This window comes from Brienomyrus brachyistius, unplaced genomic scaffold (assembly GCF_023856365.1).
Source record: "Brienomyrus brachyistius isolate T26 unplaced genomic scaffold, BBRACH_0.4 scaffold44, whole genome shotgun sequence".
In the NCBI taxonomy this organism is placed as follows: domain Eukaryota; kingdom Metazoa; phylum Chordata; class Actinopteri; order Osteoglossiformes; family Mormyridae; genus Brienomyrus; species Brienomyrus brachyistius.
This window is the reverse complement of record NW_026042319.1, coordinates 1,322,013-1,334,558: the sequence shown is the minus strand read 5'-3', so window position 1 is coordinate 1,334,558 and position 12,546 is coordinate 1,322,013. Positions and strand designations below refer to the sequence as shown.

Sequence of the window (12,546 nt, the reverse complement as noted above, 5' to 3'; positions counted from 1 at the left end):
CAGGAGCCGAGACAGAGTGGTTTGTCCTGTACGCTTGGTTCTTAGCTTTGGATTGTCTGATATCCCACAATCCAGAGGGCTCGATTCCACTGTGTCACATTTTGATTATCGTTAGTGTTCTGCTCACCCGGCACCCCCGTACACCCCTGTGCACCACCCATCATTCTGTATTCATCATTCTGTGCCGGACAGTGTGAAACAGGACGCGGCGTAGATAAATCACTAGCAGCGGTAGTGTGATGTATTTCATTGAGGATATCACAAGGGCTTTTGTGGGCGTGGCAGGGGGGCAGCGCAAAGCTTGCTGTCACTACACATACACTGCAGGTCTGCGTTCGGATCGGAATGCTAACAGCCCTTCTCACGAGCTGCGGGTTTTTTTCCAGAGCAGGAGGGGTACTTGCCTCCTAGAGTCCCCCAATGTCAGCATGATAGCTGCCCCCCCTCGCCCCCCGTCCGGGGTTGTTGTGAGCCGGTCTAGATAAGATAAGTTATTGAAGACTGATGGCTGGATGAACAGAGGAGTGCGAAAATGGCCGTAAACTGGCGGGGGGGGGGCTGCTTTTCGTGCTCGGTGCTCTGCCTCCCTTTGATCCGCCTTTCTGGCCTCTCCCTCTGTCCCCCCCACATCGGCCTCCTGTCTATCTGCTCTGTGATGTCACTCTAATCCCTTTTCCACTGCCTGCGATCGCACGATAATATATTAATGTCTCTGTTAAACTAAGAAATCTATAACGTATTTTTTTATATGTAATAATATGCTGTATTAATACATTCATTTCTTGGTTACATGTCAGTCAGAAGTGTTTTTTTGCACGTACAATGACCGTGTTGCTCTTAAACCAAATGAGTTGCACCGGTGACGCAGTACCTTTCCCCACCTGCAGGTGTCACTGGCCGAGGAGATCAAGCCGTTGAAGTGGTACCCGTCGGTGTACCTCCTGGTCTCCCTATTCCCCCTCATCAACAGGTACTGGCCCGTGAAGTCGTGTCAGATCAGCGCGTGGGTTAATCCACACGGCGTAGCTGTTGGCCCCTCAGACTGCGGTTCCGGAAAGTGTGCTTCTGTTTAGCTACGCGGCGCCTCGTTGGATGAGGTGTCCGGCGACGTTCTCCTGCTCTCACTGCGAGCGGCGTCTCCGGAATACCGCTGTGCTCTTAGGGGTCCTTGTCCTTCGTTGTCGCTGGTTGTCTTGGCATTCACGCTATTGTCTGTACTTTTTGCCCCCCCCCCCCCACACACTCCCCCCCAGCGCCTCTCCTCTGAATTCATTTCCAGACATCCTGTAGCGCCCCCCCCCCCCCCCCCCCCCACACCCTGTCTCTTCTCCTGCAGAAGTATAAATAAACTCTGTCGGCTGTGGCAGGATGGCGTGTGGGATTCACAGTTTCCAAACAAGCGTGAAGCTTCTTCTGTCAGCCGGCCGGGGTGCTTCCTCATGCCAGAGCGCGGCCTGAACTGACGTCATCCTCTCCCCACCTCACCCCAAAACCCCCAGCACTGCCCCCCACCCCAGCTGACACCCAAGGTCCTTCCTCCTTGGCTGTGGCAATCCCACCTCCTGATTATTGCCCCCCACCCCCTCCAGATCATAGCCCTCTTTCCCGATTGTAACCCTGCCTCCTGATAGTACTCCCACCTCCCCTGCCCCAGATCCAGCTGGGCTCCCCTTGTCCCTGAGGCAACCTGAATGTGAAGCCCCCCCCTCCTGGAGCGGCCTGACTGGAAGGCCGTAAGGTAGCTAAGCGATTAGCTCTATCTGTCGTTCAGTGGCTAATGTTCATGGAGACGCAGGTCAATTGCAGGGTCAAGGCTCGCCCCCCCAAAGGCCCACATGATGCTACCCCCATCCCACCCCCACCCTTCGAGGCCCATCTTCCTCCTCATCCGCACAGCAGATCTGACGGCGCCCCCGCGCTTCGGGATCTGTGAATGAATTATGCATTTCCTAATCAGTGTGCAGACATTAGGAGTCCGGCCAGGTCAGCGCCACTCCGCTGCTTCCACGCGGAGCCCAGTCTGCCGTCTGGCCTGGGGGGGCGGCTCTGATTTATATGGGATCCTCCGCCAAATCCCCCGGATCGCCACCTTCCGTACCATCGAATTCCAAAGACGCTGGTCGGAGAATAGATTTTAAAAAGAAGGCGGTTTGATTTATTACAAGGGTGTGACCTTGTAGCGCAAGGCGAAGCGCGGGGCGAAGCGTGCGATGGGCGAGGGGGTGTCCCTCTGGGCGTGGCTGAAGCAGGGCGGGGAGTCAGGTGCGCTTGTCAGTCGCGAATGGGGGGAGCTCGCCTACCACCAGGGTTCAGGTTTCAGGGGCTGCATTTGAGCGCCAGCGGGAGGCAGGGAGCCACACAGGTCATACGCAGGGGCACGCACACGCATGCACACACACGCATGCACACGCACGCTGGCGGCCAGGCTGTCCCAGACGGGGACTCTCTCTGTGCAGAAGGAGGTCATGGCGCTGAACGAGTCATGGCTCCGCGCTGCGGAAGAATTACAACCCCCCAGCCCCGCGGGACGCTGCTCCGCCCTCGCGTTAGGCTAGCGAGCCGGAAAGCGGGGCTATAAACAAGAGCGGGGGTCATGGGTACAGGACAGAGTACAGCGTTAACCCCCCGGCCCCCCCATTGCCCCCTCCTCCTCATGTCCTTCTCTGCCTGCCTCTCTGTTACTTCCTCCTCTCTCCGTCATTTCTGCTTAGCATCACCCTCCTGGTCTGTTCCCTCTCTCTCTCTCTCTCTCTCTCCCTCTCTCTCTCTCTCTCCTTCTCTGTCTTTCCTCTCAGCCTTCAGAGCATTTAAAGTTCATGTCACCATCTCCACACGGTTCCCAGACGGACAACGGCGGGGGGCAGGGGTGGGTCGGGCCTTTGCAATTGTGCTGCATGAACGGGACTTGCATGCGAAACGACGACAAACAAGCACACACACACACACACACACACGATCTGACACATTGAAATTCCATACCAGCTGTTGGATGCGTGGATGTAAAACGGCTGTGTTTTTCCGGCCATGTCACGCCCCCCCCAACCCCCCTCAGCGTGACAGCTGTGTTCATTGTTTCCTTATGTGCGCACGGAGTCTGGATTATAAACCCCTGAACCCTCCCCGCCCCCTTAGTGGGGGGGGGGGGGTCAGCACCCAGGCCAGTCTGCCTCCTGTTCCTGCAGCCATGCAGTAGGACATCAGGGACCCAGTGAGACCCCGATGACCGTCAAAGGGGGTGAATCCTCATCTTGTTGCTGTCTCTTGCCCAGTTCCCTGTGGGGATGTATGTGGGGGGGCAAATGCACCCCAGGAGGTGCGCAGTGGCCCTTCACAGCCCGCTGACATGACCCGTGAGTTGTACGCGACCCCGCGCACACAGCCGGTATGAGAACACGCCTCCTAACGCACAAACAACCATGCTTCTGACAGCTTTATAGCCCCACCCCGCCCCCCCCCCCCCCCCCCCCAAAAAAATTCAAGACAAAAAAAATCTTTGAAGTAAGATCCTTTGAATTTCTCCTTTGAAGTGAAGGAAATGTTTGTGTGCCTTTTCCCTCTGCCGTATTCTCAGGGATGTGTTTTTAAGCCGCATTAAGCTCCTGTAACGCGCCGCGATTCCCTGGAAGACCCCGTGTCCCACACAGGGGTGTCACACCAGTAACGTGGGGGGGGCCTTGCCCCTGGCCTTCTCTACCCCCCTCGAGCAGGCCGCTGTGCTCCCTCTCTGCAGAGATTTCATTCTGTCTTTTTATTTTTCTCCTTTTTATTTTTTTTTTGCGCCCCCCCGCCAGCCCCCCCCCCAAACCCCGGAAACCTGAGCAACAGTCAGTGCTGGAGATCTACGCCTCTCAGAAAATAATTTCTCGGCAAGGCTTTGAAAAATGAGGAAGGCGAGAGCTGAGTGCTGGTAATTATTCATCTCACAAAAGCCAGCCGCGGCTCGCAAACAGGTTGGGGGCGGGGGAGGAGTTTCCATTAACTCTTATCTGGCCTGTGCCGCGCCGCACCCCCCCCCACTCTCTCTCTTTCCCTCCGCTCCGCTCACACTGTACTTCCCCCCATACTGTTGTTCTCTCACTTTCTCTCGCTCCCTCGCTCTCTCCGTTCTCGCTATTGCTCACTTCTCCGTCTCCCTCTCTTCCTCTCTCGCTTTGTCTTTCTCCCCCTCTCAACTACAGCCTACTTTCCTTCTCATTCTGTCACTCTTTCTCTCTGTGTCATTCTGTAACATCATTTTAGACACCCCCCCCCCCCCCCGGTTGACCTCCCTGGGCCACTGTGCTGCTGGTCGTCAGGATCCGGTTGCCGGAAGCAGGTCAGACTGCTGTGTCCAGCTGATTTTTCGAGTCACGCTATCTCCCCCATTTTGAGGAGATGGCCTGTCGGCAGAAGCCCCCCCCTCCCCCTCCCCCTCCCCCCACTGGCCCTCGTGCATTAAATTCGCCGCCTCTGTCTTTAATGAGCCCCTAAACTCCACCGTGCTCCTTGACTGTTTTTAAGACTCATTTAAGACAAATGTCTTCCCCCCCCACTTCGCAGATGAGGCAGCCAAACCCAGGACAGCTGGCCGCCCGGCTCTCGGTTCACCCAGAAAGGGGGCAGCCGGCACGGGTCTCTGCCTCGGATTTTTTTCTGCCGAAGCCGTCGGTAAAAATAACCGCGGGATTTACTATGCAAATGGCGGCGCGGCGGTTTGGGCGGTGAGATAAGCGTTGCTCATGTTTCCGGGCACTGCCGCCTGCCCCCACGCCCCGTAGATGTGCCCCTGTCTGGCACAGCGCCATCCGGAGGTGACGCGCTGTGCTTTGCCAGTGCCCACGCTCACCAGCGTGGGGCGCCACTGCTCAGCGAGGCCCAGAAAGGGGAAGATGGACGAGCTGGGGGCTGTTTCTGAGGAAGCTGGGCCGGGGGAGGGTGGGGACAGCGCGTGAATTTAGTGGCTGAGAGCTCTTGTGAGGTTAATTACAGCGGCTCTGCCGGGTCTAAGTGTTTGGCAATGTCTCTGTCCGAGACGGTGACGGCCATTTGCATATCTGATGCTGGCTGGCCTCTGCGGGCCGCGTGTGTGTGCTTGTGTAAATAGTGCGTGTGATTGTGTGTGTCTGTGTGTGACCCAGTCTGCGTGTGACTGTCTCTGTGTGTCTGTGTGTGTGTGACTGTGTGTGTGTCTGTGTGTGACTGTCTGTGTGTGACTGTCTGTGTGTGACTGTCTGTGTGTGTGTCTGTGTGTGACTGTGTGTGTGACTGTCTGTGTGTGACTGTGTGTGTGACTGTGTGTGACTGTGTTGTGTGACTGTCTGTGTGTGACTGTGTGTGTGACTGTGTGTGACTGTGTGTGTGTGACTGTCTGTGTGTGTCTGTGTGTGACTGTGTGTGTGTGACTGTCTGTGTGTGTGTGTGTGTCTGTGTGTGACTGTGTGTGTGTGACTGTGTGACTGTCTGCGTGTGACTGTCTGTGTGCTCCTGTGACCCTGAGCCTGAAAGCCCTGCGCTTATTAAGCAGTGTGACTCTGTGCCCGGGGACGCCGCAGCACGCCAGTCTCCGCCAGCGCATGTGAGTCTGCCTGCCGGAGCTCTCATTAGCTCCAGCGCAAATGGGCATGCGTGTGTTTGTATTGCGAACGACGCGTCTTCGCTTGGACAAGCAGGTGCGTGCGCATTTGTAATGAGCTGTGTGTGTGTGGCGTGTGTGTCTATGTGTGTGTCTGTGTCTCCCATGTCGCTCCAGGAAGGGCGTGGGGGTTAAATGGAGGCAGCGAGCAGGAGATTAGGCCCCCTCCCCGTACACACACACACACACACACACACCCGCCACCTCCACCCTGCTGCTGTGCCCTGATCACTAATGGATGTGTGCCTATATTTAGCAGAGGGCTGTCGGGGCTGGGGGCGGTTTTTATGTGGGGGGGGAGAGAAGCAGCTCCTGAATGACACGTCTGTGACACCACATAGCCCCCGAGGCCCCCGCAGACCCCCCCAGTCTGAACGCCATGCCGTGTTGTGTACACAGCCAATCTCTTTATCTCTCCCACTGCTGGCATTAATAAATGATGCCCCCCCCCACTTGCCAGCTTTAAATATTCATCATGCCGGCTGCGCTGTGAGTCGCTCCCGCGTGCTGTGCGCTGTAAACGCCTCTCACAGGGCTGCAGGAACCTGGCCTTTCATCCGCAGCTACCTGGGAAATGGGGGGGGGGGGGGGCTGCTTGTTTTTCTCCGTAAACGGAGGTGCTTGTGCTTCCCTTTGTCCTCCCAGCACTCATATGGATCCCCCCCCCCGCCCTCCTTCAGGTATCTTTTGAAAGAAGGAGCCCGTTACTCTGCCCGTAAACAAAAAGAAAGGAGAACCGCTTTGCGTGGAACATTCTGGCGCTGCGATGAATCAGGCTCTATTCATAGCGAAATTAATAAATAATTTAGTCTAATAATTTAATAAAATAGCTCGTTAATTTGATGGGATCGGGACGCTTCCTGATAGGAGAATTCCTAATTAGTAGCGGCTGGGAGATAAAGCCGGCCTTCCGGGGCTCCGGCCCCCCTGAGCCGCGGCGGCAGGCTCGCTCTGGTCCCGCCCCCCGCGGTCACCTGACACCGCATGCGGTGGAAGAAAAAAAATAAAAGATGAGGGTTAGGAGATGGCAAGCCGCCTGTCAGCGCAGTACACACACACACATATACACACACTCACACGCGCACGGCTCTGCTTCGCGAGTCGTTTCTGATCATTAGCGCTACCGCGGAGGGCGGGGGGGGCAGAGGCGAGGGGGGGGTAAACACCGCGGTTTAGCCCGTGTAAGCCCCGCGACAGCTCCAGGCTGCCAGGGAAACATGCAGCAGCCGGATTGCTGTCGTGTTCCAGGAAGCAGGAAGCCTCTTTGTTTCCGCTGGTGAGCGTCAGCGGCTGCGATAATCTCCACGGCAGCGGCGCGCCGGTCCCTGCCGCTATGTAATCGCCGCGCCCAGCGCTGTGTGGTCCAGCTCTCTAACACGCACGCACACACGTGCGCACAGCTGCTTGGACACACTACCGTGCACACACACACACACACACACACACACACACACACACAGCCTGGGTGACAGACGTGCATGCATATCGCTCTCTCTCACACACGCACACACACACACCTGTTAGTGCACACTAGCACAACACGCCCTGCACATGTCCGTGTATGTGCACGTGTGTTCCCCCCCCCCCCCCCCCCCAGCACAGCGGCGGCCGGCGCTGGAGAGAAAGTCGGATCGCATCCAGCAGCCTCTAAAATAATTTATGCCTCAATACAATCACTCGCAGATGTTCACAGGGACGTGTGAGCCTTGGTGGGGGGGTGGTGGGGGGGGGGGGGTGCTGCACAGGGAGTCAGGCGAGGAGAAAAACAGAGACGGACAGATGAAATACGGGCTGACCCTGGCGTGACCCCGACCCCCCTGATCAAAGGGGATTATGGGTGGTGGTGTCATGATGGTGCTCTGGTGCAGCTGTGGGGTTCACACACACAAACTCCCTGACTCGCACACACAGACAGCGCAGACAGCACAGACAGCACACCGGCAGTACCGTCTGTGCGGTGTCGGCCCACCCCAGGGATAGGGGACGAGATGCTGGGGATTAGCCCTCCTGGGGCCAGCAGAGAGAGGGGACCCCCCAACACTGTAACCCTCAGGACCTCCTCCCTTCTCTGCTTCTGCCGTGCGGGCGATACGGTGAGAAGCGAAAGCAGTGAGACGGGATGGACTCGCAGGAAGCTAGTAAAACTCCGCACGCAGGATCCGGCAAAATCGGTCCTCTCCAGCTGGGTGATCTCGCCAAGACGGGCTTCCCCGTAGCCAGGCACGCAGCCCCGGAGACCCAGAACGCTTTGGCCCGGGTAGCATGGAGGGAAACAGATGGTTTCTGTAGACGGCACAGCGCTGGGGAGATCTGAGAGTTGCCGGTCCGCGTGCTTGCGTGTGTGTGTGTGTGCGTGTGTATGTGCGTGTGCGTGAGAGACATCTGAGGGGGAAGAACAAAGTCCAGGCCACGAGGCGGAGCCGTCTAGCGATCAGATAAAGAGGCACGCAAAGCGGCAGAGCCCGTGTTCTGGCCAGGCCAGGCGGGGCGCAGGTGGCTGCCACTGCCAAACAAGACACTGGGCATGGATGTTCGAAATTGAGAGTGAGCAGCTCGACTGACTGTGTGGGCGGAGAGCAGGCGAGCAAGAGAGGGAGGAGGAGAGAAGTGCGAATTATTCTACAGTACCGGGAGGCTCCCTCCTCCGCCCTGTCTGATGGTTCCCGGCCAAACATCGCCCCCTAGGGGCGGAGGCAAAAAATTTGCACGCAAAGAGAGCATTATTTCCAGACGACCCGCCAAAGAAGTCAGAGGAAAATTCCCTGCGAGTTGAGCAGAGCTGCGTAAGTTTGTGGCAACTTTCTCGGGCTGATTTTACGGTGGTAGCAGGCCCCCCCAAAATAGTACGTGGCAGTTTTATTGGTCAAGGGAAACGAGGCAGTGGTCTGCCGGGGCATGTGCTGTGAAGAGAAGGGATCTGGAACTCCAGCTGTTCTCGAGCTTCTGCCACCCAAAGAATGTGTTGGAAGGGCATTGGAAAGGGAGGGGAAGAGAGAGAGGAGAGAGAGAGAGAGAGAGAGGGAGGGGGGGGGGGAGCGCGTGATGTGGGTACAGGCGAAGACGGACGGGCCCTTGCAGATTGTGAGATTGCAGGCTCCCGTCCCGCAGCGGCTGTGAAGAGATTGAAGCTGATAGAGAAGGAGGGGGGCCCGCCCTAGCTGATAATATCCCCCCCCCCTCGCTGTGCAGTGGGGGGGGAGTGTCCTATCTACCTTCCTTGCTGGCAAAGGGCAGGTGACGGGGGGGGGGGGGGGTAATGAACACAAGGGCGAACGAGGAGAACGATACAAAGGGGGGGGGGGGGGAGGTAGTTGATGACAGAGCAGGGCTCGGGGTTGGGGGGGCGGCTGCACATGGTGAGAGGCTCACCGTCAGCTCTGACGTGGAGACCTGTATCAGATAGCAGCGCCCCCCCCCCCCACCAGTGCCACCCGACACCGGAGGCCTTCTGTTTTGCCGCAGCTTAACCCCGCCACCCCCGCTGTCTGACCGCGAAGCCCGGCCCCCGCACCGTCACTGCCGCCGCCTACGGCACAAACGCCCAGTCGGCACGCCACATCCCCCTGGCTCCTTTATTTTTTATCACCCGCGGTAACACAGGAAAGAGACGAGCCCCCCCACGGCAGAGAGAAAGGGAAGCCTCCTCTTTCCTCTAATTGAAGTCATTCTGTTGCCATGGCGCCGCGTCTGCTCCCGGGGCCCGGAGAAGCTGCAGACGCGGGCAGCTGGGGCGTCTGCGCAGCGCCGGGTCGCCTTCCCCGGAGAAGCTGCAGACGCGGGCAGCTGGGGCGTCTGCGCAGCGCCGGGTCGCCTTCCCCGGAGAAGCTGCAGACGCGGGCAGCTGGGGCGTCTGCGCAGCGCCGGGTCGCCTTCCCAGGAGAAAGCTGCAGACGCGGGCAGCTGGGGCGTCTGCGCAGCGCCGGGTCGCCTTCCCAGGCCGGCCGCGTTCTCCGCGTGTGCAGGGAAGCTGCTGCCAGGAATAGCCATGCCGAGCGGCGCTCCATCTGTCCGGTGAGGTCACGGCGGCCCAGCCTGGGCGGAGCCCCACCTCCGGCATGTCCGCATGAGCCCCCACCCCCAAGGAGGAATGTGGCGGCAGAGCGGGTTTGGCCGCCGGAGTGGGGAATGAGTAATGTGCTGGGTCGGGTCTCCCGGGGGGGTTCTGGCAGCTTCCCCATCAATAACGCGTGTCGTGTCCGCGCCGCGGCTCAGCTCTACCTCAGCGCTTACGGCAGCCCCCTCCCACTGGGGGAGGGGCCCCAGTCGTGTGTTCTGGATGTGGGAATTTTGTGTTTTATTGCCGAAACAATGAACACTTTCAGCTGCATCCTGCAGTCAGCCCGAGTCGCCGTGCGTGTCACGGCCAGCGCGGGGGGGAAGAACAGCGTTTATATTTGTTCCTGAGGTTCAGAGTGGGGGTGGGGGGGGATAAACATTATCCCCACTGAACCCAGAGTCATAATGGTATAACAAGGATGTGTCTTGTTTTTGCTCAGTGATAAGTCACATGTTGTTGGGGAGGGTCAGTTTTCTGGGTGGGGTGGCACTATCACTCCAGGGGGAGGGGCAGTTGTTGTTGACCTGGAGTCTCAGCAGTTCTTCTCTTTCGGGGACCAGGGACAAGCGCTTATTAATTTGCTCCCCCGGCCTGTGGTTCGAAAGGTCTCCTGATTGTAAAATGGCCGACAATCCAGCAGAACATTAGGCATATATTCCACAGTAGGATAAGGGCAAGAATGGAACACGAGGAGGTTGCATCTACGTGCAAAAAAAAAATAAAAAATTTCCTTTTTAAATCTTCACACCCTACCATGGCGAGGGTCAGACAGACCTTCCTCAGGAGGGAGGTGATGGTAAGCGATCCAGCAAGGTTGGCTTGCTTGATTGGCTTTCGACATTCGGACTGGTGGAGCGTGAGCCTGGGGTGGCACCCCCCCTCCCCGGGGCGATCCAATTCCGCTTACGCTGTGTTGGTGACAGACGCCCAGAGCCCGGCGCTCTGCGCTGCTCGTCTGTTCAGCCGCAATTAACCTGTTTATCGGCGTCTCCCCCCGATCCGCAAGCTCTAACCGCGTTTAGCGGGAGGCGGCACGCTGGTGCGCCCCGGGGGGGGGCCGCGGTGCCCGTGCCCTTGATTTATTTGGCCGTTAATGGAAGTGAAATCAATCCCAGTGGCAGCCGACTTGCTTTAAATCTCCCTCCCCTGACGGGAGCCTCGAGCAGCCGATCACAGATGCACCTCCGCGGTGCCCACCCACCTTCCGGACCAGAGCTGGGGCCCGTCCGGACAAACCCCACTGCTCAGCATGACCCGTTTCTGCTTTAACTATCTGCGGGGAACCAGCGGAGCTCGATCAAGAAAGGAGTAGCAGAGGGAGGGAGAGGGGGAGAGAGAGAGGGAAGCGGCAGCTTAAACGAATAACGCAAAAGGATTGTGGAATTGCCAAGACCGTGGTGAAGTAGGAGAGCAGCCAGCGGCAGAGGGCTGAGCCCTAATCCAGAGCAGGCGGGGGGGGGGGGGCTCGTGCGCAGGGCAGCGTGGGGCCAGACCGAGCGCAAGGCCGGGACGCAGAACTGCTGTTACCTGCAGCGTCTCACCCGCCAACAGACAAATAACTTGGCAGAGGCTGAAAGGGGACTTTATCTCCGGCTGAGCTGCGGGGGCTGGGGGGCGCCGCACCGATTTGGGGGGGGGTGGTAGTCGGCCGGCCGTGTCTCTGCGCCGTCCTGCCTCAAGGTCCTCGGCAGGGCAGCACCCGTTGTGATCCCAGTCCTGGTTGACTAACCCCACCCGACCCTCCACCCCCTCACAACCCTCCCTCCTCCCCTGTTTAAAAAAAAAAGGTGCTGTGTGCCGGCAGCATTGCAGCCAAGAATGTGTCGGGCCCTCAGATTCTCGACAGGCTCCTGTGGCATCCTGAGCGCCGGTGGGGGGGGGGGGGGCGAGCGTGCGAGAGAGCGAGCAGCCTGGAGGGGAGGCGCCAGACGGTGCATTTAGCGCAGTGCTTTTTAGAGATCGCACACGCCACGGGCACTGTGCGGGGCGCCGACTGGGGGTCCTGCCCGCCTCCCCCAGCTAGATTTGTCGCACAATTTTGGAAGGAAAAGCAGTAAATAAATGAGACAAATTTGTTGTTTTAGAATTTATTATATTTTCTTAGCTCGTGTCAGAAGGCTAATCTGGGTGGCCACAATTCTGGGAGGAGGAGGGGCAGGCGTGATCAGGCCTATTCCAGCTCCCTGTGAGTCGCGTCCCCCCCACGCTGGAGGCTGACTCACCAAAATCGCGTTTTTTTTTGTGCTCTTTCCATCCACACGCCAACTGCAATCAGAGAGGCAGCCTGGGCTCTTCATTACTGGTCTGTCTTTCTTACTGTCCCCCCGGTGCCTGCTTATGTGGGTTACAGACACCGGATAGATGATTCCTCTTTATTTTCCGTCATCTTGTGAAATGTGGGAGGCGTCTTGCACCGCTTCAGTCTCGCAGCGGAGTCCGCGTTTGTATTCCCGGAAGTCTGCCCACCTGAGACGATTGAAGAGTGAGAGTGTGATAGGGATTGGAGTGAAGGATGGAATGAGGGTAGGACTGAGGTATAGGAATAAATGAAAGAGGGATTGAGAGACTGGGATTGGGATGAAGGATGAAATGATGGAGGGATTGAGATTGGAATGGAGGAGAAAATGAGGGCAGGATCGGGAGACTGGGATTGGAATTGAAAATGAAATGAGAGCTGGCATTAAGACTGATATGGAGAATGAAATGAGGACAGAATTGTGCGACCGGAATCGGAGAGTAATGCTGCTGTCAAACGTAACTTAGTAAGGAGATGGATTTGTGTGTTTGAATAGGGAGCTGTGTGTGTGTGTGTGTGTCTCTTCTCAGAGCCTGTCTTGGCCTCACTCTTTCACACAGGCATGTTTGGTACTTATTTTGA

The 12,546-nt window shown here is 57.8% G+C and overlaps 1 protein-coding gene across 1 annotated transcript in view; it reads left to right on the top strand.

The window, feature by feature from the left end:
* The window catches only part of si:dkey-100n23.5 (cyclic AMP receptor-like protein A), a 66,261-nt gene that overhangs the window by 49,091 nt on the left and 4,624 nt on the right, over positions 1 to 12,546 (top strand). The window contains 1 exon segment of the mRNA XM_048999166.1: positions 888 to 970. Coding sequence (XP_048855123.1) covers positions 888 to 970 — 83 coding nt within the window.